At 40.4% G+C, this 27700-nt stretch overlaps 1 protein-coding gene across 5 annotated transcripts in view; it reads right to left on the minus strand.

The window, feature by feature from the left end:
* The window catches only part of LOC125460805 (A disintegrin and metalloproteinase with thrombospondin motifs 20-like), a 357534-nt gene that overhangs the window by 36332 nt on the left and 293502 nt on the right, over positions 1 to 27700 (minus strand). For all 5 annotated transcript variants that reach the window (XM_048548796.2, XM_048548795.2, XM_048548794.2 and 2 more), the window contains 2 exons: positions 19372 to 19539; positions 6207 to 6380 (listed from right to left, as the gene is read on the minus strand). In XM_048548796.2, the coding sequence (XP_048404753.1) occupies positions 6207 to 6380; positions 19372 to 19539 (342 nt within the window). The remainder of the gene's footprint in view (positions 1 to 6206; positions 6381 to 19371; positions 19540 to 27700) is intronic.

Below are 27700 nucleotides of genomic sequence, written 5' to 3' on the forward strand. Positions count from 1 at the left end.
CTATGACAGAGCATAAATAGTAAACTATTTTATACCAGCTGGATTTCTGTCTTCAGCTCTAATTACATGTAATAAATCATCTGACGTATATCCAATAAAAGATCCTTTTACTAGGTTGCAAGGACACTTGAATAGAAATTCTGCATTAAATCTGCAAACATGTCCTCTTTATTTCTGAATAACTACTCAATGTACCAATTTTAAATTAACATGTCTGTAGACATAAATTTGGCTCAGTCGGTCTGAACTTAAAAATGAAAGAAGTTTTTTAACCACAATGTAAACCGGCATCCATTGGAGTCTCGTCTATAGTGTTTTGCTTAGTAAATGAGAGATAATCTATGCATCCAACTCTACATTATATAGATTTCGTCTGTGTAATGGTGCAATCAGCCTATGAAGTAGACATGAGTGGGTTCCTGAGATGGAAGATCTTAGGAAAAATTTGCGCGGAGGTGAAAATAGGTTTTTTTAAAAAATGGAAGATTTCCACATCAGTGAAAAGATGTCCTTTTTTGTGTTACACTCAGTAAGACCAGGATGAATCCGAGGGAAAAGACCATTTAACAACAGAAGGAAGAGAAGTACTTGTATCATTCATGTTTGAATGTTTAATGTACTTGACACAATGAATTACTTTTTCTTGTTTGCAATGATATATTTAGCTCATTTAACTTGCCCTGTTATTTAGGTGCTCTTTCAAGTTCTGTACTGACAGTTTTTTGCATTCCTCTCGTCTCAAATTTAGATCCCTGTGCTTGTGCTCCCTGCTGAATCAGGAAACTGCCCAAAATGCCTTTCGAGGATTGTAATTCAATTAAACCAGCAGTTAATGTGAGAGGTGGCAGATTACTCCACATATTGGCAAGTTTACACATTAAGTTAAGGAAGGGGAATTTTAGAAGTGAGCATCTCCGCAGAGTGATACGATCTCTAGCATGCTAGTTTTCTTGTTCTTTCTTATTCTTTCATGGGATGTTTGCGTTATTGGCAAGGCCAGCATTTGTTACCAATTGGCCTCGAACTGAGCGGCCTCTTAGGCAAGTAAAGAGTGCACCACATTGCTGTACACATGGCGTCATTAATAATCCAGATCAGGTAAGGATAGAAAAGGATAATTTCCCAAACATCAGTAGTGAACTAGATAGGTTTTTATGACTATAGTAGTTTCAGAGTCACCATTACATTGCTCTCTGATGAAGGGTCTAGGCCTGAAACATCAGCTTTTGTGCTCCTGAGATGCTGCTTGGCCTGCTGTGTTCATCCAGCTTCACACTTTGTTATCACCATTACAGTAACCAGTTTTCAATTCCAGATTTTGTTAACTGAATTTAAATCCCTCCAACTGCCTGGATGTATCTGTCACAGCAGAGTTATTTGTGCTTCAACCTCTAACCACATGCCCTCCATCATTTTCTGAATATTGGGTAATGATTAATTTGTCTAATTTCTGACAGGATCTTTGATTAGACAGGTACGACTACAACATTTGAAAAGGACATCTGGACAGGTACATGACTAAGAAAAGGTTAAAGGGATATGGGCAAAATGCTGGAAAATGGGATTAGATTAATTTAGAATATCTAGTTGGCATGGGCAAGTTGGACTGTAGAGTTTGTTTCCGTACTGGACATCTCCATTAATCTATGACTCTTATGAAAATTAAAGCTATTAACGCCTAGAACAAGAATGAATGTTGTCAAATCGAGTCACTGTAGAAATCAATAACAAAAGGAAAAATAATAAATTTTTACCATGTGGCCAGCGAAGCAGAAACTTAACAGTACGATGTTGAAGCTGTTAACATACATTCTTCTGTAGATGTGGCATTTCTAGCAAAGCCAGCCTTTATTGTTTGCTCCAGTTGCCTCTGAAAAGGTGGTGGTGAGTTAACTTGTTGAAATGCTGGCGTCTATGTGGTGTAGGTACCTCCTTCACAATACAGTTATGAAGAGCATGCCAGGATTTTTAACTCAATCACAGTGAAGCAGCAGTGATATAGTTCCAGGTCAGGATTGTGACTGATTTGGTGAGAAATTTGCAGATGGCGGTGTTCTCATGTACCTGCTGCATTAGTCATCCCAGACAGGAAATGTCATGGGTTTGAAAGGTTCCATTAAAATAGTCTTAATGATACAGGATTATTGAGCAGGAGTCAGTCACTCAGTGCTTTCATCCTGCTCCATCATTCTAGATCGTGGTGGGTTGTCGCAGTGTGTTTTGTAGATGGTACACAGAACTGTTGAGAATTGATAGTGGACAGAATGAATATTGAAGGTGATGGGCCAAGTAACAATCAAGGAGGATGCTTTGTTCTGGATGTTGCATTGAAATATTAACAAAAGTGCCTTCATGTAGGCAGTGGACAGTATTTCATCACAACTCTGGCTCGAGTTTTGAAGATGGTGAAAGGCTTTGGGGAGTCGGGAAGTGAATTACCAGATTATTCCCAGCGTATGTTCTGACCCGCTCTTGTGGTCACACTATTCGTACAATTCGTCCAGGTCCATTTCCAGTTAATAGTAACCTTCAGGACATTGAAAGTGACGGATTTAGTAGCGGCAATACCATTGAATGCCTACAGCGATGTTTACATTTGCTCTAAGATAACAAAGTGTAGAGCTGGATGAACACAGCAGGCCAAGCAGCATCAGAGGAGCAGGAACGCTGATGTTTCAGGTCTAGGCCCTTCTTCATCCAGCTCTACACTTTGTTATCTCAAATTGTCCGGCATCTGCAGTTCCTACTACCCCTTTACATTTGCACTCGATGGAGATGGTCATTTCCTGATACAGTACAAATATTACTTGCCGTTTATCAGCCCAAATTTGACCGAGCAGGTCTTGATCCATTTGAATATGGACTGCTTCAGTATCTGAGGAGACGTGAATGCTGCTGAGCATTGTACAATCATCAGCGAATATTCCCACTTCTGACCTTATGATGGAGGGAAGGTCATTATGAAATTGCTGAAGATATTTCATCCAAAGACACTCTTCTGAGGAACTCCTGTCGAGATGTCCTGGGATTGAGCTGATTGACCTCCAGTAATCACAACCAACTTCCTATATGCCATCAATCAGTGGATGGTTTTCCCTCTGATTCCTGATGATTCCAGTCTTTCTTTGGCTATTTCATATCACATTAAGAAAAAGGTTGCCTTGATGTTAGAGACAGTCACCCATATCCCACTTAAGTTTAGATTTTTGGTTCATGTTTGGACCAAATCTGTAATGAGCTGAGTGACCTTGGTAAAACCCAATGTAAGTGCCAGTGAGCAAGTTATTGCAGTTTAAGTGTTGCTGGATAGCAGTGTCAATGGCTTCTTCCCAAACTCTGCTGATGATTAAGAGTAGACTGATAGCATGACAACTGGTCAGGTTGATTTGTCCTCCTTTTGTGTGCACAGGATATACCTCAGCAATTTTCTACATTGTTGGGTCGATGCCAGTGTTGTAGCTGTAAGGGAACATCTTGGCTAGATGGTGCAGCTAGTTCTGGAGCACAGGACTTCACTTTTGCACTATGTTGTCGGTATTTGAGATGACTTCACGTGCAGTGAATTATATTGGCTGAAGATCTGTGACGCTGGGATCTCAGGAAAAGGCTGAGTTAATCATTTATTTGGTATGTCTAACTACTAAAGATAGATGCAAATGATTCAGTCTTGTCTGTTTCACTAATGTCCTGGTCTTCTCCATCATTTAGGATGGGAGTATTTGTACAGACTCCACCTTCTGTCAGATTGTTAAATATTGACCACAATTCAGGACTGGAGGTGGGATGACTGCAGAGCTTTGATCTGATCTGATCCTTTGGTTCTGAATTTGCCTTAGACCTGTCAATCACATGGAACAAGAACTCTTTGGCTTCCAAGTATTCCTACATTGTAGCTTCAACAGGTTGACATCTTATTGTGAGGCATTCCTGATGCTTCTCTCAGGATGGCCTCCTATACACTTCAGTGGCCTCAGGTTGATCTCCTAGCCTGATCACCATGGTAGAGTGGGCGATATGCCACACCATATCTACAGTCTGTGGCTGTACATAATTCTGCTGCTGTTTATAGCGCAGTGAAGATTATGGATGCTAAATTTGAGTTACTAGACCTGTTGGAAATTGATCCCTTTGAGGTCAGCGATAGACAACATAAAGAAGGAAGCCTCAATCTGAATTGGGGATTTGTTCTCCACAAGCTTTGGTCCGTGGTCATTTCCATTATTTCTGTCAGGGATGAATGTGGAAGGTTGCATCTTGAGAATGAGATAATGTAACTTTTGATGTAATGCTCCAGTAATGGCTGTGCCTTTGAACACTGTATTCAGTTTGGGTTACCAGGATAGAAAGTAAATGTCAAACTTTGGGAATTGTAAATCTTGGATTAAAGGCATGAGTTATGAGCAAAGATTGAAATTTATACTCTTCAGACTTGAAAGGATATAAAGATAAGAGAAATTCAAGGTCTATTTGATACTAAGTAGATTAAAAAAGATTAGACGAGAGCATAATTTTAAGTCATATTAGAATTATTAAGAAAAGAGACTTGGTGGTGATTCTTGAATAAAGTTCTGCCGAAATAGCCTGATGCATTACAAAGGTTGATGGCAAAATATATCCTTGTTGTTTAAAAAGTACAGGGTAACAAGTACATCATAGGGGCAGAAATGGAAAATTGTGGGTCCCAAATGTGTGTCAGTTGATTGCAAGAAGAGCTGTAGGCTTGCTTATGGCAGAGAGGTGGGGTAGGGCGGGGGCGGAATGCCAGGACGAGACAGCACACCTACTGTGCATGGTCCACAAGCAGTGCTTGAAAGACAAGTATATGCTCCAACTTCCCATTATCTCTTTGCTTCACACGCTGAATTTCCCCACCCATGGAAAACCTGGGCCACGGCTATTAATTACATGTTAAAATCTAAGGTGTGCAACCTCATTAACATATATAAATATCTGACCTAACTCGAGAGCAGCTTAGTCTCCTGAACCCACTCTCAAAATCCTGAAGAAGTCTTCCAACCCGAAACATTGACCTCCCTGCTCCTTGGATGCTATCTGACCTGCTGTGTGTTTCCAGCTCCACATTTTTTGACTCACAAAGCCCAAGTCCATTAAGAACGGAAGTAGGCATTTTGAAGGCTGAATTGGAATTGCATTTGGGCTTTTAAAACTTCCCTTTCTACTCTTCTTCCAACAACAAGAGGTTTAAATTTCTCCAATTGTTGGAAATATCTTTGAGCCTTATCCATCTGTGCAGATGGGGTACTGATAAGTTATAGTGGTAGCCAGGTTTAATGCAGACAACTGAGAAGGATTGAGCGCAACTCAAAGTCATAAATGCTGGAGGAACACACAGACATTGAGCTCAGAAAGATGGCTCACTGAAGTGCAGAATTGTGACACGTCTTTCATTGGGTGCCATTACATGAAGATTACGTTGTACCAATTGATCTGAGTGAATCTGACCACACACCCTGTATGTTCAGTAAGTATGACATGGAGCGATTTGATGATTCCAAACAAGATTCATCTGTACAACGTTTGCCTACAAGGAGGCTCGTGTAAAAATTCAAGAATATCCAGCCCAGATAATTTGACTACTCATCCCTAAATATCTATTATGGTACAAATAGATAGATGGCGTTGTTAGTCAAAATCAGATCCTCAAGAGCACTTGCTGATCCTGAACACAAGTGGACAAAATAAAATATCTACAGTAAACCAAATGGAACTGGTAAATGAGAAAGATTGAATACAAAACCTCTCTCTAGCTGAAGAGTTAAAGTCTGGAATGAATGAAGCATTTTGGATGCTCAAAGTTACGTGATTTTGAGATGACTGAAATGTAGTCAAATGCAAAAAGCAAGGAGCAGGAATACAAACTACTGTCAAGAATTCACAGACACTTCAGGAACATGTCACTGGGTAGGCTTTTTATAATTGAGTGAAACAGCTATACAACAAGGGTTAAAGTTCTGGTACAACAAGTAAGGGAACATTTAAACAATCCTGTCTGGATTTTCTGGAGACACAGTTTGTGGCTTCCTTTGGAGTTCCCATGCATATCTGGTTTGGCACCTGGTCAAATAACTGTAGGCACTATTTATGCAAACATTTATTTGAAGTCCCTACTCTAGAGGAAGCCCCATAAAAGAAGCCCCTCTGTCATTTCTGACATTAACTTTTTCATCTTATCAGGCCATACTTACATCTTCCCATTCATCTGCAAGCCATTCATTCTGCAAACAGTCAGGCAGCCGGCACTGCTGTGTGCTGGCTGGACGAGAGAATGGATTGCACGTCTCTTCACTTATTCGACCTACACCCCTCAGCCGGCAGAAGACCTCTCTTTGCTGATATCCTACTCCACAGGTCACCGAACACTATCAGCATAACATGAAGGGCAAGAGAGCAGAAAACAAAGGTGAAGGTAAAGAATGCATGAGATAACAATGTTAAAGTGACCAGTTGGGTCTAATATATTCATTTTCCTGCATGCTTGCAAGTCTTTCATAAAAGGCAAAAATTGATGCAAGTTTTGCATTAAATAATCATGTTCCTGTGCGACTGACTTTGTTTGATATAGTTAAGCAATCTGAGACTTCACGTACAGAGCAAACCATGTACGAATTGCCAAGTTAGAGGAAGACGGATTTTTTTTTGACAGAGCAATTACTTCTCCATCAGACTTACATTCCACGAGAAACCTAACCACAAAATAGGGAGCAGCTGTTGAGGTCAATCAGACCATATTCCAGATATTTGACTTGGAGAGCTCTTCTCTACCAAAGGCAGCTGCCAAACTGAATAAGTTACTTAGATGTCCCCATTTTCAGGAAACTTATTATATTCAAAATGACTACATGGCTTCATCAGACACAGTTGATGTATAATACTCAATGTATTCACCTGTGTCCAATGATTTTTTTTTAAATGTTTGGTTTCTGCTTTGAACTCCTGTTTCCTAAAAGTTTCTTATAATCTCTGCAGTTGTTGGTTAGCTTGCCGAGTTGCTTGTTTTGTGGTGTGCAGACATTTCGTTACCATTCCAGGAAACGCCATCAGTGTGACTTCTAATCAAAAAGTGTTGATGTTCTGCTCCATTCCAAATTTATATGGTCCTCTGGTGTGATGGGCCAAATCATTTCCGGTTCTGTTTTTTTTCAGCAGCGGTCTGGATACAGGATCTATTTCTGTATGTTTGTTAATGGAGTCCAGTGTTGAGAATCCACTTCCAGAAGTTCCCTTGGATGTCTGTTGTTTGCTTGTCCCAGTCTAGTCACTTTGTCCCAGTTGAAGATATGGCACTCATCCCTGATCGATTGGGATAAAGCGACTACACTGGTACAAGTGAACAACAGACATTCAAGGGAATTTCTGGGAGGATGGATCTCAGCTCGGGACGTCATTAACAAACACATAAAAGTAGATCTAGTATACAAACTGCTGCTAAAAAGCAGAACCAGAAGTGACAAGACCCACCATACCAGAGGATCATATAAATTCGGAACAGAGCAGAACACCAACACTTTGATTAGAGGTTACACAGATGATGTCGCCTAGAATGGTAATGAAATGTCTGCACACCACAGAACAACCAGCTGGGCGAGCTAACCAACAACTGCATCTATAACCCAAGCTACAAATTTTCACTAAGGCCTTATAATATCTCTGTTCAAACCTGTGACAAAAGGAAGACAGAGTCATATAGCACAGAAATAGTCCCTTCTGTGCAACCTGTCCACGCTGAACCAGGGTTCCCAAACTAAAGAAGTCCCATTTGTTTGCATTTGGCCCATATCCCTCTAAACCTTTCCTATGCATGTACCTGCCCAAATGTCTTTCAAATGTTATAACTGTACTTGCATCGGCTGCTTCTTCTTGCAGTTCATTCCACAAATGAACCACCATCTGCGTGAAAAAGTTGTCTCTAAGGTCCCTTTCAAATTTTTCTCCTCTCACCTTAAAAATATGCCTTATAGCTTTGAACTCTCCCACCCAGGGAAAAGAATTCTGCTAGCTACCTTATCTACGCTCCTCATGATTTTATAAATTTCTACAGATCACCCCTCAACTCCTACTCTCCAGGGAAAGAAGTTCCAGGCTATCCAGCCTCTCCTTGTAAGTCAAACAACATCCTGGTAAATCTTTTCTGAACCCTCTCCAATTTAATAACATCCTTTCGATTACATAGCATCATTCATGACTTTCGACATCCCCCATTCTCGCAGTGCTGAAATCAGTGCCAAGTCCACCCAATGGCTTGGCTGGTTTACTCCACAGCGTCTTAAGGTCAGGCTGACAATTGACTTTAGGTGAGACTGCTGTCCTGATCCATCAATCCAAATTCCCAGTAATCCAAAAGTGGGCTACAATGGAGCTGATTGCAAGAGGAGAGTGGGATATTGTTGAAACCCAGAGAAGGGGTGAACGGGAGGCTGGAATTGTCAGAGATTGTAGAAAGGGCCAATCAGGAGAAGTGGATGCCCTGGAAAATATCTCTGATTAGCAAAGGGATCCGCAAAAGAAAACACCCTACCTTTCGCTTTTGCCTGGCCACCAATTCACAATATGAACAGAATGAACACTTTTCCTGACCATGAGTAATATCACCTTGGTGATGGGAGGAGGTACTAAACTGGCCTTTGATTGGTAAGATAGGAGTCTGAATTGGTACATGGGCAAGCACGCCTCCCCCACCCCTGGTAAAACCGAAAAAGGCGTTCAAGAGGGTAGGCTTTGCAAATGTTTACCTCTGCTATCCCCACCTATCAGTTAGGGGAGGCAATGCCCTACTAGTATTATTACAGGACTGTTCATCCAGAGACCCAGCAATATTCTGGGGACCCAGGTTTGAATGCTGCCATGGCATGGTGGAATTTGAATTTAATTTAAAAATACCTTGAATTAAGAATCTGATGATGATCCCGATTGTTGATTGTCAGGGAAAAAAAAACCTGTCTGGTTCACTAGAATCCTTTCAGGAAGGAAATTGCCATCCTTGCTTGGTCTGGCTTTCATGTGACTCCAGACCCACAGCAATGTGGTTGGCTCTTAACTATCCTCTGGGCAATTAGGGATGGGCAATAAATGCTGGCCTAGCCAGCGACACCCTCATCCTGTGAATGAATGAAAATGTTTCCTGCATCTGCCATCCCACCCCATCCCATCCGAGGGGACTGGAAATTTCAGTCCATTGTAATGTATAAAATGCAGCAGCCAGTGTGCCCATAGCCTTATCATTACATAGCTGGTAATTGCTAACCCAGGCATAAAAGTAAAAATGCAACTGAATAATTTATTAGTCTTTAGACAAATTCATTGCCACAAAATAGTGACCGTGTACAATTCTCCAGATAGCGGTTAGAAATAATTTTAAAGAGATCACGAGGAGAATTAGATTGCAGAAAAACAGGTGAGTTGCACTCCCAGACCTGCAATTTGTTTGAATCCAGTAGAGATGGATCCACACTGGTAGGTCGGGAGTGGATTCACTGATATTACGACAGAAAGTAATGGCAATATTCCTAACAAGCAGCAGTCCATTGAATAACACAGGCTTTACGGAGACATCTTGTCACTATAAAGCCTACCTCCGTGGGCAAGCTTTTAGTCTTCTGTCCTATGATTTCTTTGAAAGGTTTGGTCTCAGATTTTGACTAAGTACAATGGTGATACTTCCTAGAGTAGTTTTACAGTAGGGCAGGAATTTACCACCACTCCGCCTCCCCCAGAAGCAGAGGCAGGGAGGCACAGCTGCTTTATTTTTTACTCATTCACGGGATGAGGGCATCACTGGCCGGGCAGCGTTTATTGCCCAGAGGGCAGTTAAGAGTCAACCACATTGCTGTGGGTCTGGAGCCACATGGAGGCCAGACCAGGTAAGGATGGCGGTTCCCTTTCCTAAAGGACATTAGTGAACCAGATGGGTTTTTCCGACAATTGACAATGGATTCACGGTTGTCATTAGATTCTTAATTCCAGATATTTTATTGAATCGAAATTCCACCATTCGAACCTGGGTCCCCAGAACACTACCTGGGTCACTGGATTGATAGTGCAGTGATAATACCGCTAGGCCATCGCTTCCCTATTCAGATAGGCTGACAGCTCCCTGAGGTAGGACTTCCACCCCTGACTTTGGAGAAAGTCTCACCTCAGCAACAGGGAGAGAAATTGCACCTTCAGCCAATTAATGCCCCAGGGAGTGATAAATACTCGCAGGGCTGTGATAGCAGTAGGGATACAATCCCCACTGACCTTTCTCAGTGGTTAGTTGAAAATGTTGCCTCGTGCTAAAGGTGCTATGGGATGCAACATATAATTATTAGCACTCTCATTCAAACCAGCTGGAAGGATAGCTGCTGGTGGATATAGGAGCATCATATTGATGCTGTACAGGGTGCTGTACATCCTAATGGGGGAAACTTTAGGGAATTTCACTGAGAGGAGGTGCTTGAAATGAGAAAAATGTTCTATTCTTCAGCACTAATATGCTTTATTTGAACGTCGAAATTCCTTTTTCTTTACTGAATACAAGTATGTAAAAAATATTTTTATGAGAATTTAAGGACAGACTGGCACAAGAACTGGATTTTCAAATAATATTAATTAAGTTTGATTGCTTGGTTGACCTGAGCTGTTGCTAAGGGGCAGTTTATAGTTCCTTTCAAGAGATTAATTAATTTTGGTCAAGGCCTCCACGGGTAACTGGCACAGCCAGGGAAGAATTAGCATGATGGTCTGAATAGCCGTTTCATTTTATCCATTTGCCATTTATATTCATACTTTGCATTCAAGATAAGTGGCTTGATATGATTCAAAAGTAAGAACTCTGTGAATGCAGAACTGAAGCAGCAACCTGCAGGAAGTTGGAACTTTCATTGGATATACCCCTGTGCCAGTTCACTTGGCCCATTCCTATTCAGCACAATTTGCTAAGCTGCGGATTCATGCACACAATTTGCTCACATGGTGAGGCACTGCTTCCTAGCATGATTTCCCTTTCAAACCTTCTGTGGGTGATCAAAAACAAAAAGGCAAGAGGCAATATTCAAGCACAATTAGACAGGGATACTTTTAAATGAGTTGGCTTTCACAATATAGGTTTGCAAAATGAAAATAAAGGAAAGTTTGACATTTTCCATAGGTCTCGCCAGCTCTTTTCAACAAGGGTACATTTATCCAATGTGCCTTTTGGAAAGATTACTGAAAGAAATACGTTAAAATATAATTTTAAATAATTAAGATTTTAGACATTGCCTTTTGACAATTGGTAAGTAGCTATTGTACTCTGAAGAAAGGAATCTATTCTTTATTGCCAAGAAATTTAACAAATACCCTGTCAATCTGTCATCTTGATTATTTTTGTCAAATGTTCTTACTACTAATGCTGTTGATGAATGGCTGTCTACAACCAACCTGAATTCTCACATCCAATGTGCCTGTATAGTACCAATCCAGGGCAGAAATGGCTAGCACGAGGGGTCATAGTTTTAAGCTGGTTGGTGGAAAGTATAGACGGGATGTCAGAGGCAGGTTCTTTACGCAGAGAGTTGTGAGAACATGGAATGCGTTGCCAGCAGCAGTTGTGGAAGCAAGGTCATTGGGGACATTTAAGAGACTGCTGGACATGGTCACAGAAATTTGAGGGTGCATACATGAGGATCAATGGTCGGCACAACATCGTGGGCTGAAGGGCCTGTTCTGTGCTGTACTGTTCTATGTTCTATGTTCTATGTTCTAATGTCTGATTAAGTTTGAATCTCTGCCAGTAGTAATGTGAAACTAGCAATGAGGAAGTCATGCATCTACATTGGAATTGTGCTTTGATTTTTAATTCATGGATATGTTCACGCCGTGGGGAGAATTAGGAAATTTGGTTTTCCAATGTGCTATTGGATTTTTAAAACATACACTTGGGGTGGCACATGGTACAAGAACACAAAGAGGACACATTCTTTTGAATGTCAAGGTTAAAGTCCATTACAAAAATGTTCTTTCTTGATTTCATGATAATAAAGTAGTTTCTTTTCTATTCATTTTGTGGATGTGGGTGTCACTGGCTGGCCAGCATTTCTTGCCCATCCCTAATTGCCCTGAGAAGGTGGTGGTGAGTTGCCTTCTTGAACCGCTGCAGTCCACCTGCTGTGGGTTGACCCACAATGCCACGAGGGAGGGAATTCCAGGATTTTGACCCAGTGACAGTAAAGGAACGGTAATATATTTCCAAGTCAGGATGATGAGTGACTTGGCGGGGATCTTGGAGGTGGTGGAGTTCCTGTATAGCTGCTGCCCTTGTCCTTCTAGATGGAAGTAGTCATGGGTTTGGAAGGTGCTGTCTGAGGATCTTTGGTGAATTTCTGCAGCGCACCTTGTCGGTAGTACACACTGCTGCTACTGAGCGTTAGTGGTGGAGGGAGTGGATGCCTGTATAGTACCAATCAAATGGGCTGCTTTGTTCTGGATGGTGTTAAGCTTCTTGAGTTTTGTTGGGGCTGTACTCATCCAGGTAAGTGGGGAATATTCCATCACAATCCTGACTTGTGCCTTGTAGATGGTGGACAGGCTTTGAGGAGTAGGAAGGGGAATTACTTGCCACAGTATTCCTAGCTTCTGGTCTGTTCTTGAAGCCATTGTGTTAATGTGGTGAGTCCAATTGAGTTTCTGATCAATGGTAACCCCCAGGATATTAATAGTGGGGGATTCATTGATGGTAACACTGTGAAATGTCAAGGGACAGTGACTAGTTTCTCTTTTTTTGGTGATGGTCATAGCCTGGCATTTGTGTGGTGGGAATGTCACTTGCCGTTTGTCAGCCCAAGCCTGAATATTGTCCAGATCGTGTTGCATGTGAACATGGACTGCTTCAGTTTCTGAGGAGTCATGAATGATGCTGACCATTGTGCAATCATCGGCGAACATCCCCACTTCTGACCTTATGATGGAGGGAAGGTCATTGATGAAGCAGCTGAAGATGGTTGGGCCTAGGACACGACCCAGAGGAATCCTGCTTGGATGTTCTGGAGCTGAAAGGGTTAAGAAAAGATTTACAAGAACGTTGCTGGGGTTGGAGTGTTTGAACTTTGGCAGAAGCTCAATAGGCTAGGGCTATTTCCCTTGGCGCATTGGAGGCTGAGGGGTGACCTTATAGCAGTTTATAAAATCTGAGGGGCATCGATGGGGTGAATAGCCAAGGTCTTTTCCCCAGGGTTGGGGAGTCGAAATCTAGTAGCCATAGGTTTAAGGTGAGAGGGGAAGGATTTAAAAAGCACCTACAAGGGAATGTTTTCACAGAGGGTAGTGTCTGTATGGAATAAGCTGTCAGAGGAATTGGTGGAAACTGGTACAATTACAACATTTAAAGGCATCTGTATGGGTATATAAAAAGTAAGGGTTTAGAGTGATGTAGGCCAAATGCTGGCAAATGGGACTAGATTAATTTATGATATCTGGTTAGCTTGGATGAGTTGGACCTAGGGGCCTGTTTCAAGCTCTGTGACTCAAGAATCTATATAATTATACAGTCATCAAGATTCTCAATTATGCATATACAACATCATCTTAAATGGAACAAAAACTAAGTTTCTGGAAAAGCTCAGCAGGCCTGGCAGCATCTGTGGAGGAGAAAACAGAGTTAACGTTTTGTGTCCAGTGGCCCTTCCTCAGAACTTTGTTTTTGTTCCTGATTTACAGCATCTGCAGTTCTTTTGGTTTTTTATCATCTTAAATGGGCTAGGTTTTAAAAACTGGACTTGCATTTGTGTGAGGCATTTCAAATGCATCCATTATATCATGAGTAAAATAGTGAAGGCTGAAACAGAGAAGTACAGATCTTCCCCCGTCTTTCCTATTTAGTTAGATCATATCGCTAATAAATTTTCCACTGCTGATAATTCCCTGTTGATGTCCCAGAAATTTCGGTTCATCATGTTTCATTAGATATCCTGCTGATTTGAATGAAGATATGTTTCATTTTGCCCAGCTGAAATACAGAAAAGAGCAGAATATATCCAGTTAATTAATTCTGGACTCATACTAAAGAGGTATATTAACCTTGAACAGCATCTGTCAGTCTATGGAAGATACATCATTACACAGCCCAGCAAAGATTTTTCTCCCAAAGGATAAACTTCACAATTATGAGTTTGATTATCTCGTATTAACCTTGCTACATTTTTCCCAGAAATACTTGCTGACGGTCATTTCCTTAGCTGATTACTCCACGGTCTAGACATCCTGCACAATAGATCTCCCATGAAAAAAAGTTATCACTCCTGACTTCAGTTTTCAATCCACAAGGGCTGTTTTGACCTAGTGATCTAAGATAGTCTGTAGCACAAACTGGAAATCTGGTTTGAATTCCCAGTTCAGCCCTAATTTACAGCAATGGGTCCACAGAATTCAAGGTCAAAGTTCTCCTTTAAGATTCAACATGTCTCCAAGACATTTAATCGACAGACTGTTGATTTAGACTGTTCTGATGATGGTTCTCATCTGAAATATTTTTATTTTGACCCAGGGAAATCTGTGAGATTTAGCTACTTTTGCATTTAAAAATTCTGAATGTTTTCTCTGTGACAATTTCAGTTTGAAATTAAGCTTCACTTGAAGTTTCACAGCAAGAATCAAAACCCTCTCTCCTCAAATGAGCAGACTTTCTGCAGCAATGGAGTTAATAAAAGTAGCATAATTAGCAGACAATGCACTTGGAACTGGGTGTGTGCCCAAGGAGAGGAAGACCACTAGTCTATCTAAGGTCACTCTGACTGTTGGGAATATAGTTCCTGCAGACATATTTAATGACAAGTGATTCCGTTTCAAAAAAATGTATTTTCATTCCATTGAAGTTGGACTTGATACTTTATTTAAATTATCATTTATGCCACATTATAACAAACAAATATTTCCCAATTAGTTTCACAAGGGCAGCCCAGCTACCTGCTTTCAGATCAATTACAACTGAGCGAGTCTGCATCTTGCACAGCTGATTTTTGGACTGATGTATTCAGGAAAGGGGAATATTTGCAATTAGTCCATGCTAAAAAAAACTCAAAGAGTTAAAGAAAACCTATTTGCCACAACTTCACCCATCCAACCAGAGAAACAAATAGGGCCTGCAACTTGAGGGAGATTAATGTTTACTCCTCATGACCATCATGTTTAAGACGAATGAAACAAGATGTAGTCTTCATCGTCAAGTGGTTAGCTCAGTTGGTTGGATGGCTGGTTTGCAATGCAGATGGGTTCAATTTCCCACTGGCTGAGATTATCATGAAGGATTCTTGTTCTCAACCTCTTCCATCACCCTAGGCGTGGTGACCCCTAGGTTAAATTACCACCTGTCATCTCTCTCTAATGGAAGAGCAGCCCCATGTGGTCCTCTGGGACTATGGAGACTTTGCCTTTACCTTCAGCATCATGAGTAAACCAACTTCTTCATGTGAGTGACCATATCTAAATACATGGAACATTTATCGCTCCTGTTGTTCTCTCTTCAACTACCATAAAGAGTTCAATGGAATAACAATTACTTCTTTCCAGTAGACAACTGCACTTGCGTTTTACATAAGATGCACTGAAATTTAAATAGGAAGGAATTAAATTAAAAAGATTATGATGAAAGACTGGAAGGTCAAACAAATTGGCCATGCTAAACTGCCCATTGTGTCCAGGGATGTGCAGGCTAGGCAGGTTGGCAGGATTACAAGGGTAGAGTTGGGGTTATATCTGGGTGGGATGCTCTTCAGAGGGTCAGTCTAGACTCAATGGGTCAAATTTCCTGCTTCCATACTCTTGGGATTCTATAATTCTATGATCTTTGCACAGTGGTAATATTTAGACAGTTTTTTTTTCTAGTTCTGGTTTCATGAGTCACTGAAACCAACTAAAAACTTACAGAAAAATTCAAAAATCCTGCTCAGCTCAGAAACTAAACCACATGAAGCAGTTCATAAAAGAGTGGATCAGCTTAATTATTCAGCATTTAAAGATAGAATCCAAAACATCTGCCACTGGCTCAAGAGCTTAGTAGATTTCCCTTCCTCAACAACCCTCCATTGAGACTACATATTTGGTTTTAAAACTTTTCAGAACACAATTAAGATTGTACAGTGTGTATTACATTCTAATCAGATAGGACTATGTATATATTATGTCTTTTCCCAGGAAGCTGAAAGCGTGTTACAGATTTCTTCCAAAACCATTCTATCTTGAAGCCTAAATTGTATACATTTTATGCTCGAACATCAAACCTATTGTTGTAGTAAGGTTTCATTTCAAAATAAACCAATTTTATCTCTTTACAACTTAAACTTGGTCTTTTTCCCCAGCATTTTATTTAAGCTTGTACAAAAATGTAGCAAATTGTGTCCTAATAGGAGAAATGCACGTCATTAGCATGTGACTTAAAACTGCAGTTGACTTGATAAATAACCTGATTTCTGATCTAAAGTCTTTTGGGGTAACTTTCCATTTTAGTGGGGCTTCCCGTTATACAGCCTACACAATTTACTTTCCATTGTAGTCCATGCTGTATGACTTGTCCTGCCAAACTGAAAGCCCAGTTTTCCAACCCTGCCAAACCAGTACTTTAACCCCATCATCTCTAATGTATTCAGTTATAAGTCCTTGGTACAGTTCATTCATTATCCCATGCTCTCTATTCAAGATAGGCTCTGGGGAAGTTTCAATTGCTTCAGCCTGAGATGGCAGGTATTTTATGAACTCCAGCCAAGATAAAGCTGCCCTTGCCCTTCACTCCTACCCATGCATTTTGTGTGTCCTTTTGCAAAGTCTCAACAATTACGAAACACACGATATGGTTCTCTGTTCTGACAACCGAGGGCTTACAATAAGTGCATGAAGGTTACCAGTAGCACCTTTTAAACAGCAGTGGCTAGATTTAATTAAATTAGAAAAAAGCGTGTTGACCAGAGGTTGAGGAAGGTATGAAATTTTAAATCAGAAATGGAATCCCTTTGAACAGTTTAGTGGGATAAAAGCACAAGCAAACAAATGGCTTCAAGACTTAGTTATTGCAAATGTGTGAATGTTTAGATTATCTTAGTAATATATAAGGATTTAATGAACTTTAGCATTACATCCTCAGTGGTTAAATTGGCAATGAGCCCTAGTGCAGATTTGTTGTAAATTAATGAAAACCTCAATGCCAAAATTAAAAACTGCTGTGACCGAACCTGTAGCAATTCAAGGAACAGAACAAACTGAGAAAGCAGAATTCATTCTTGGTGACTATAACAGTGAATTATATGAGAATAAGAACAGGCTGTGTTCAATACACAAATGAACAGTGCATATTAGAAGAAATCAAAAAGTGAAACCTTTCTGGTTGATGTGTGGGGTGGTGGGAGAAAACATTAATGATGAAACACCTCTTTAAAACAATGTGTATGAGCACTAAGAACAACTTGTCCCTGAAAACCTGTATTATGGCGTGTCAGCTAAAACTCTATATTAAGACAAAGGTCAGCCTTAACAGAGGTACAAATTTAATCAAATAGAGAGAAAAACATAAAGCCAGGCACAAGCTATATTTGCCTTTTGGTAGCAAACCTTCAAATATTAAAATGGAAGATTTGCATCTCGAGTGAAATTTCAAGTTATTATTAATGTATCAATTACTAGCTCAAGTGTACTGAAGGACAGGTTGTTGGGAGACAGGTTTCCCCAAATATTTCCTTTCCCTCTTACACTGAATTCCTGATCACAGCCAGAACATCAGTGAGAATATGATGAAGATAAGGTTCTCAAGAAAGAACTGGAACTGCTGAGGAGAACCCGATGGATGTCATGCATTTGGATTTTCAGAATGGTTTTAAAAGTCCCACCTAGGAAGTTAGTAAACAATTTAAATCGCATAGGATGGGGCAATGAACTGGCATGGATTAAGCAGAGGACCAAAACCATTGGGGTAATGGGTCATGTTCAATTTGACAGGCTACAATCAATGTGGTACTACAAGGAACAGCACCAGTTGTTCATAATTGGTATCAATGATCCGGATGTGGAGGTTAATTGTAACATTTGCAAGTGGAAATTTGAATTACAAGGAGGATGCAAAGATATTCTAAGGGTGACATGTTGGCTCAGTGGTTAACACTGCTGCCTCACAGCACCATGAACCTGGGTTCAGTTCCACCCTCGTGTGACTGTCAGTGTGGAGTTTGCACATTCTCCCTGTATCTGCGTGGGTTTCCTCCGGGTGCTCCATTTTCCTCCCATAGTCCAAAGATGTGCAGGTTTGGTGGATTGGCCATGCTAAATTGTCCATAGTGCCCAGGGATGTGTAGGTTAGGTGGGTTAGACATGGAAAATGCAGGGGTAGGGGAATGGGCCTGGATGAGATGCTCTTCAGAAGGGTGGTGTGGATCTGTTGGGCCAAATGACCTGTTTCCACACTGTAGGGATTCTATGTTCTATATCTTTCAAAGGGATTTAAACAGGCTGAGTGAGGGAGCAAGAACATGCCAGATGGAATATAATGTGGATAAAAGTAAAGTTTGTGTAGTGGTTGTAACAAGATTGTAACAAGTGGATCTCATAGAATATGAGCTCCCAGATTGGAGCTGTTAATTTGGTCCAATAAGGGAGCCCTGGGTGACAGATATAAACAGGAGTGTTAGGGGTTCTGCTCACTCAAGGAGCTGGCTCTGAGCTAGCTGGATCAGTGTCACGTACTACGCATATGTCAAGAAAGGGTGACTTGGTGACAAGATACTGTGTGGAGTTATTTCAGTTTGCTAGAAAGAACAAAGGAGCAGAGTTTTTTTTTAAGATGGCAAGAAATCAGAATGTATTAGTGTCTAAGGCAACCTGGGCTTCCTTGTGCAGAGTCACTGAAGGTTAATAAGCAGATGCAGCAAGCAATTCAGAAGGTAAGTAGTAGATGAGCTTCTATTGTAACAGCACTTCAGTACAGGAGCTTCCTATTATAGAACACTGGTCAGACTGCACTTGGAGTGTACAGTTCTTGTACACTTCTGCTCCCCTTACCCAGGGAAGGATATATTTGCATAGAAGGATTGCAGCAGATATTCACTTGATTGATTTCTGGGATGGTAGAGTTGTCCTATGAGAAGAGATTGCAGTAACTAGGCCCATGTTCTCTGGAGTTTAGAAGAATCAGCGGACATCTCAAATAAATTTAGAAAATTCTTAAATGGATAGACAGAGCAGATGCAAAGTTTCCCTTTGCTGTGGGGTGTAGAACCAGGGGACACAGTGTTAGAATGAAAGGCAGGCCATTCAAGACTCTTTGTTAGGCCTATGCCCAAAGTTCGGAGAAATGACTAATGATTTCATAAGACAGGAAAGTTTTTTTAAAAAAAGGTGTTGAATTGCATCAGCTCGTACCTGTTTCCATCGAGTGGCCTTCCAGGCTGGACATCGTCCTGCCCGACACACTTTATATACTCGAGGCTTCTTCAAGTGCTCACAGTACTTGTTATCCACAGCTACCTGCTTCATGTCAGTGCAGTAGACATCTCGCTGCTTGGTGCCCTTTCCACAGCTTACAGAACACTAGAAGCAAAGCACAAGAAATTAAATTCTAATAAACTTTTGGCCATACGTTTCTTCAGATTTTGTGTCTCGTTAACTGCATAAAAACAAAAGTCCACAAGAGTAGATTAGAAATGTTAACCAGCACTTTGCCTTCCACATCTCTGTCATGAAGCTGCTGGGTATTTGGAGCAGAGTGAAAGAGTAAATGACAATAGGCACTTGACATTAAACCGATACACAAATCTCAAAATAAATGCCTCATCACTCAGCAATATGCCTGAATATGCAAATATAATGGGCCAGGCTGAAACACTGAAAATTATATTCAGCCTGAGGTAGCACGCGATTAAACTTGAGGTCTCTGCAATCACAGATGCCAGACCTCAGCCAACTCAAATCATTCCCTGTGATATTATTCCGCCTCTGAGTGCATTAAATACAACAAAGATTAAAGGCTATACAACAGCCTGGTAGCAACGTGCAAGGCTCAAGCCAAACATTTCCAGTGCAGCTACAACACTGAGACATACTCAAAAATCGGGAAACTTCCCAAAAAAAGCAAGACAAATCCAATAATCACCATATTATCAGCAAAGTGAATGAAGCCATTGACAGTGCAAATAGAGCTTGGTCACTAATAGCCAGCTATTTGGTGCCTAGTTTGGATTCTACCAGGATGACTAGGCTCCATACCAGTATTTGCCTAACCATGGACAAAAGAACTGAACTCCAATAGTGAGTTGAGAGTTACTGGGCTTGACATCAACTGCCGTGTTCGGCCGAGCATTAAGTAGTAATCATCTAGTAAGGGGGAAGAAAATGCTCCATTGTTTTAATCAATACCAAGCATAGAAGAAGATGGCTATGGTTGTTGGAAAACAATCAACTCAGCTGTAGAAAATGACTGAAGGCCCTCTCAGGACAGGACCTGGGCCCTACTATCTTCAGCTGCTTCAACAACTTTGGCTGAATTCATAGATTGAATTTTAAGGAAGTTCATCAAGACCTCAACAAACTTCTAGTGCTGGAAATCACAGCAAAAAGCTGCTTGCAATTCATTGAAGGTAAACAAATGGCTGACAACATCGAAGTTGTAACAGGAAGGGATACTGTTCTAAACCCAAGATTGTAGCAGAATTTCAGGGCAGAATACAAAAAGTTGTGCTGTGCAACCAAGCTTGCTATATTTGACTTGCAAGGTCCTGGTAATGTATGAAACAAGGGTCATTTCGCCACAACCAAAGATGTTACTCACTGCTGCAAATTTGGGGTGATTTTGAGTTGCAGGGTCACATCCTTCAGGAGCTGTAGCAGAACATATGGTAGAAACATAGCTTCCTCAAGCATAAAAAATTGTCACGAAATCTAATTGCTATACGCAAAGTCTTACCAAATAAATACGACTATCATTTAAACATCACCCTCAATGCAGTGCAAGTCACAAATCATTTCATAGGAGCTTAATCAGACTAGAATTTACACTGAGCCAAAGGAGATGTTTGGACATTTGTGATTGGACTGGGTTTTAAGGAGCAGGAAGCGATAGATGGTGTGATTAAAGAGCTGTGAACTTGGACAATCAATGGCAAATAAATCAATAGTGGGGTGAAGAAAGTTGGGATTTACAAGAGTCCTGAGACCAGACAGATGGAAGTCTCAGAGGTTCATTAACCTTCATCCAGCCTCATTCATTAATTTATCCATCATTTTTTCCTCAAAGTTCTTTCTTGGTGACATGACCTTTGTTAATATATTGCCATTGTTTCAAATGTTTGATTTAATCATTCCTTATATTCTTTTCTATTGCTTTGATTTTTTTTCATCAGTGAAGTTGTTCATGTCTTATTAGTCACAAATTATGGAAAGATGAGTCTTACAAATTAGATTTCTTTTTTGCCTTCTCCTGAGTTGTGCATGAGACTAATGTCACAGGTTATAGTAGAATGTTGCCATTAATATGCACGTAACAAGGATTTCAAATCATCTGATTACCATTTAGCCATTGTATTTTATTAGTTCTTCTGAACACTGTACAATGCAACACCATATGGCAGCTTAAATAAACTAGCTTCTGCTAACAAGTTACAAGCTATGTCCTCAGCATCCATAAAATAGGTCATCTTCAACCACCAGAAAGGACAACAGTTGTAGCCTGGTAGATGTGCCGGTTTTGGGGAGTCAGAAGGTGAGTTACTTGCTGCAGGTTTCCTAACCTTTGTTCTTAGTGTTGTTGAAGTTTAACCACATCAATTATATGTAAAAGATCCCATTGTAACAACCACATAAGCGTAGGGGCCTTCTCTCCAATTTTATGAGCAATATTTACTCTTCAGTCAACACTGAAAATCTGTTTCTAAACCATGTCATGGGGACTCGGTTTATGCTACCTTACAGCAATTATTCTCCCTATTACAGGTGTTACAGCTAGATCACCATAATGTACATTATGAGTGGAGATGGAAGTAATCCAATTCTGCAACATGCTGTGTTATAAATTGAGTCACATTCCAGATCTAGTGGAGGACAGATAAAAACTGAGAAAGAACATCTTTGTTGCCGTTCATATAAGCCAGCCTGAAAATAAACAGCAACTGAGCTCAAAGCATGAGCCTAGAGTAATGGGCTTAACAACCATCACGTGCAAGCAGAAATAACATATCTTTAAGTCAACACAAGGAAATTGCATGGTCCTTTTCCCCCCACCCCCACCCAGTCAATATGAACAATTGAAAAGCTAATTGTGCTCATGTTTTAAAGAAAAAGTATTTTTGATCATTTTGAACTGGGATGCAATTATTTCACATTATATATCCGCTGATTCATATAACTGGATATATTCAAAGTTAAAATTGTGCTGCTGTGCATTATATATGAGAATTGGGAGTAAAGCTTAACAGATCACACAAGCAGCTCAATGGGATTTATTTATGACAACTCTAAATGCATGTGGAAATTCCGACTTGCAGAAAGAACTTAAAAGAATCATGTATAAGAATGCTGAATATGATAACAGACCTCAAGATTTTTCTCTTTTGTTGTTTTATTGTACAATTGGCTCCAAGATTTACTTTTCATTTTCATTGCAAAGGTTCAGGAAGGACTCTGCTCTAAGTCCGTTACAAATTGTGTTAATACAGCAAATACGCAAATTCCACTGAAAACCCAACCTTTACTAAAGCACTCATTTTAACTTATTAACCTTAATCTGTGTTTCATTGCTCCTTCTGATATGTAGTTTAACGTTCATTGCTAATTGCACACTGTCTTGTTTACGCCCAATAAGCCTCGATCGAAGGTGATTTTTTCTAAGTATACAATTAATATTTATATTGTAACTGGGAAATATGGCTTGGAAATAGTTAAAATAGTATTAATGCTTTCTTTGCAACATTGTGTAAACTGTCTTTGGAAAATATGCAGTATGATCTACTACCTTTGAAATGAATGACCTTATTAAGCCAATAACTGCGAAGGGATGGAAGATGAGGAGATAGACATACCCAAATTTCCTCCCGCATTTCATATCAGAAACATCAACAGGCTATTCTTGCTGTAAGACTGTCTTGTCATTATAGGAGGCACTGTTGGCTACTTTTCAAAAGGCAAGTGAGAATTATTATGACAACATAATTTGTTTTTTGTAGATTTTGAATTCAAGTCATCCCTAACCCTAACCCGATCGTCATTCTGAGCTTACCTCAGAAACTCCTAGAATCTAAATATCTTTTTTTAAATTGCTTTGGGTGTACAGAAAACAATTCGCTATATCGGAGCACTGTTCCCGTAAAATCTAGTCTGAAGATTGTACTGTATTTGGCATCCTGTAACTTGTATAAACATGGTAATTACACAGGCATTCCAAACACAGGGTAAAATATCAGCTGACCTGCAGTTCAAAGCAGTCTGAGAAAACCTCAGCCTGAGTGGCCTACAATGTGCGTGTCTGCTTCATTATAATGAGTGCTTCTGCTCTAAAAGCTTTACGCACTTTGAAGATAGCGCAGTGCACGAAGAAATCTTAAGTGCGCAAGGAAGTGATTTTTATCTCTGTAAATTATTTTTTTCAACTTTGGCTTTACAGCACATAACCATGCCTCCTGGATTACGTCACCCGACCATCCAGTATTTGTTGCTTAACAGTGGGATATCACGTCCATATGGGCAAATTGTCACTCCTTTTTAACGAAAACCTTATCTGCTAGACAGCAGTTGATCAAAGTTGCTAATCCTTCCAGACAGAACAAAACGACAACCATGGCACTCCACCCTTTTTCGTTTTGTAATGAACTTCTATTATCAGCAGCAACTCACAACAGCTCTCAGTTCAGGAATGAATTCAGTCTGTGAACTGATACATGCAACAGAAGTGCAAAGACCACAAGGTAGGTTAATGTTTCATTATTGCTTTCCAGTACTCCGTATGTATACAAAACAAAATTACAGCTGAAGGCATTTTTCCATTGAGCAAGAAAGACTGGAGTTACAATTCTTTGTTATCTAACTTTTGGTTGAAAGCAACTGAGTATTTAAACCCATAAAAATATTTACGCGATCGTAAATGTTTATAAGCTTTGAAATCTATGCAAGTTATTTTAAAGAAAATTCCCAGCAAGTATTATACAAATATTGTTCACAGGAGAAACCAACATTGTACTATGACAAATTGGATGCAAAATGCAAATAGGTGTTTCTGAATGCATATAAGGAGCAAGTTTTCAGTCGGTAACACGAGGCATTATATACAGATAAATGAAGCACACTCAAAATGACAATTCTGTTTTAATGTATATATTCCATCTAGTTTTCATGACCACATTTACTTTTAAAAAACACTATATATATTGTGTTGCAAATATTTGCACCATCTTTGTAAATCTTCATTTCTGAAGCTCAGCAGATATACCTGGGAGTCAGAAAGCGATTTGTTTGAAGAGCTCACATGACATCATGAACTGTGTGAATTTAAGGTCAAACAATGCCTGTAATTACCTGAATTTAGATCAGATTACATCATTCAATCATTCACAGATAGCCATATTGTCTTCTGTCTAATACTAACCAGGATTAGCACACGGTAGAAAATTGAGATTAAACAAGCTATTATTGTCAATTTCAGCACAATAGCTGAAAGATGTATACAGCACCTCTTGACAGAACTTGTTTGATAATCTCATCTCATCAGTTTGTGAAGCCTACAATTAACCTAAACTTGGCTAAAGTTACTATCAAATGCAAAGTGAGAAATTACAGGCATCAAAATGTGATAGGATAGAGTTGGAATATAACCAAAACTTCATTTTAGACTATCAACTTACTTTCTGGTAGTAATTATGCTTCATTTACAGTGCCAATCTCATCAAACATATGCAGAAGTGGAAATTAAAATAATCTGTTTCCATGCATTTTTTTTTGGCTAAGTATCAATTTTGTCAAATATTTTTGGAGAGTCTCCTGCTGCAAGGCCTAGCAAGATGTCTCACCATATCTTACCAAAGTTGCCGCATTGACTACCTACACTATGGCATTCCTTTTGTTCGACTCTGGCCCCATTCTATCACACACCGGACCCAGAGTAACTCCCCAGTGCCAGAATATTCCAAATTGACCAGTATCCCAGGCACTGGCACCATCTTTAAAAGCCTGTTGTTAGTCCTGAACCTCGCATGGTTCCTGACGTTTTCCCCAGGCATGGCAACCAAGGGAAATTTGGTGGCCTGTGTTGCAGGCAGGCACTAGGAGGTCGTGGTGAAAAACGGTGATGCAAAGTGAGGATGTCCACATCTCTCAGGACTAGGAGTGTAGTCTACGATGCCAGACCCTGCTGGCACAGTCCAAGGTTGCCAGCTGGGACAGTGCAATCTCTGCCATCTGGAGGCATGCCCAGCAATATTGGCCAGTGCAGGTCATTGATTGTCTCCACACTACCAGCGTGAGTTCCACCACCCTCTCCGTGATAACGTAACGTTTCTCTCTGTTAGCCACGTCCTAGCAAGGCTCATGCTTTACCGCTCTCACTATGCCTGCAGCGCTTACTATCACTCACTCCAAATGCCAGTAGGTACCTGCTCTGACTTCCATGTCAAGAATTCTTAGCATCGGCTTTGCTCAGCACATTTGATAAGATAGGAAACTGCATAGTAATGAGACAAGCTGTGAAGCTAGAGTCATTCGGCACAGAAACAGATCTTTTGGTCCAACCAGTCCATGCCAACCATAATCCCAAACTAAACTAGTCCTACCTGTTTGCACTTGGTGCTCAAAACATTTCTTATTAATATACTATCCAAATGTCTTTGAAATGATGTAACTGTATCCACGTCCCCCACTTCCTCAGGAAGTTCATTCCATATCCGAACCACACATTGTGTAAAAGAAGTTACCCCTCATGTCTTTGTTTGAAATCTTTCTCCTCACACCTTAAAAATAAGCACCTAGACTTGAAATCCCCACCCTAGGGAACAGACACCTGCCATTCACCTTATCTATACCACTCATGATTTTATAAACCACTATAAAGTCATCCCTCACTCTCCTAAGCGCCTGTGAAAAACGTCCCAGCTTATCCTTATAACTCAAACCGTCCATTCCTGGTAACATCCTGGTAAATCTCTTCAGAGCCCTCTCCAGCTTATAATATCCTTTTTCTCACAGGGAGACCACAATTATACACAGTACTCCAGAAGAGGCCTCACCAGTGCCCTATATAACTCCAACATAGCATCCCAACTTCAAATACTTACAAGTCTGAGCAATGAAGGCAAGCATGCTAAACGCCTTCTAAACCACCCTATCTATATATGATGCAAACTTCAAAGAATTATGTACCTGAACCCTAGGGTCCCACTGTTCTACAAAACTACTCAAGGCGCTATTTTTAATTGTATGAGTTCTTCCCTTGTTTATTTCACCAAAATACAAAATCTCTCATTTATCAAAATTAAAATCTGTCTGGCAAACAAGCCAATAAGGTCATTAATAATCAATAACCCACCTTTACAGAAAAGTTCCCCACTCCCTGGTGAGGATCTTGCCTCCATGCTTGACAGTTGGTAGGAAGACACAGGACTTTGATCCTGACTCTGAGCTAGGCTTCACTGAACTTCTCACATGGTTCTGCCACCAATCTCACCACAATCAAGGTCATTCAGGCCTGAGAAGATTCCAGGGATTGAATTAAGGAAGGGTATCATTGGTAATGTGCACTTGTTGTAAACACTGGCCCACATCACACTGGAAGCAGCCATGTTGTTTGAAAATAGAGCATCTTTTTGACTTGTGGTGAGCAATGACATGGGATAGCTGCCACTGTCTATCTGGGAAGTGGGTCACAGGCGATAACTTGACCTTTGGAGTGAAATGATGGCTAAAAGATCCAGAAGCCTCCATGGCAGTGTGTGAAATCACCATTAAGTACAGTTGCTCAGTATCCACAGTTCAGCAGTGCTTATTCTGAAAATAATCTCTATCTTTACAAAAAAAATTTAACAGCATAGTTAATTCAGGTTAACTTCTGACAGCCTCACTATTGCTAAAACAGAGTTCCATCTCTATTTGTTATCCAGCAATCATTGGAGATTTGTACAGGAGAGGGCAGGGACAGTTCTGTTCTGATGCAGTCTAGAGTTCAATAGTCTAATACTTAAAATGTAAGACCACACTTAAAGAATTCCGTGGGCGAGGCAGAGTATGGTGGGTGATTCCTATTGAATTGCACCTCAACAAGAGTCAATGTCTTCAGTAGAGGATGGGAGAAAACTGGGGTTGGGGGTGGATGAAAAGTAATAAAAGTAAAACACTGCCACATAAACAAGATTAAACAGGGTGTGATGTTCTCAATTTCCCTGCACTCACTGAGTTCCAGAGCATAATGTATCCATCCTCCAGCTCTAACGCTGGCTCAGGAGAAATTGCTGCTATTGTCCTCATTGGGTATTTTTCGGTAGGTTCCTGCTGCGAGCTCATGAAGACTTGGATACACACGCTGGGGACTGGAAGCAAATTGGGGCAGTAACAGTGCAGCAGCTTCAAGTAAGGAGAAACAATTGTTTATGTGCACAATTCAGCAAAAGGAAACCTGGTAAGTTTTCCTTCTCTTCATTGACTGCTTCAGACCTTTAAACATTTACTTTCACTAAACTTCTTCAACAGTATTTGACGCTAATTCTGCTCTGAAAATCTT

The sequence above is a fragment of the Stegostoma tigrinum genome, chromosome 18 (genome assembly GCF_030684315.1).
Source record: "Stegostoma tigrinum isolate sSteTig4 chromosome 18, sSteTig4.hap1, whole genome shotgun sequence".
Classification (NCBI taxonomy): domain Eukaryota; kingdom Metazoa; phylum Chordata; class Chondrichthyes; order Orectolobiformes; family Stegostomatidae; genus Stegostoma; species Stegostoma tigrinum.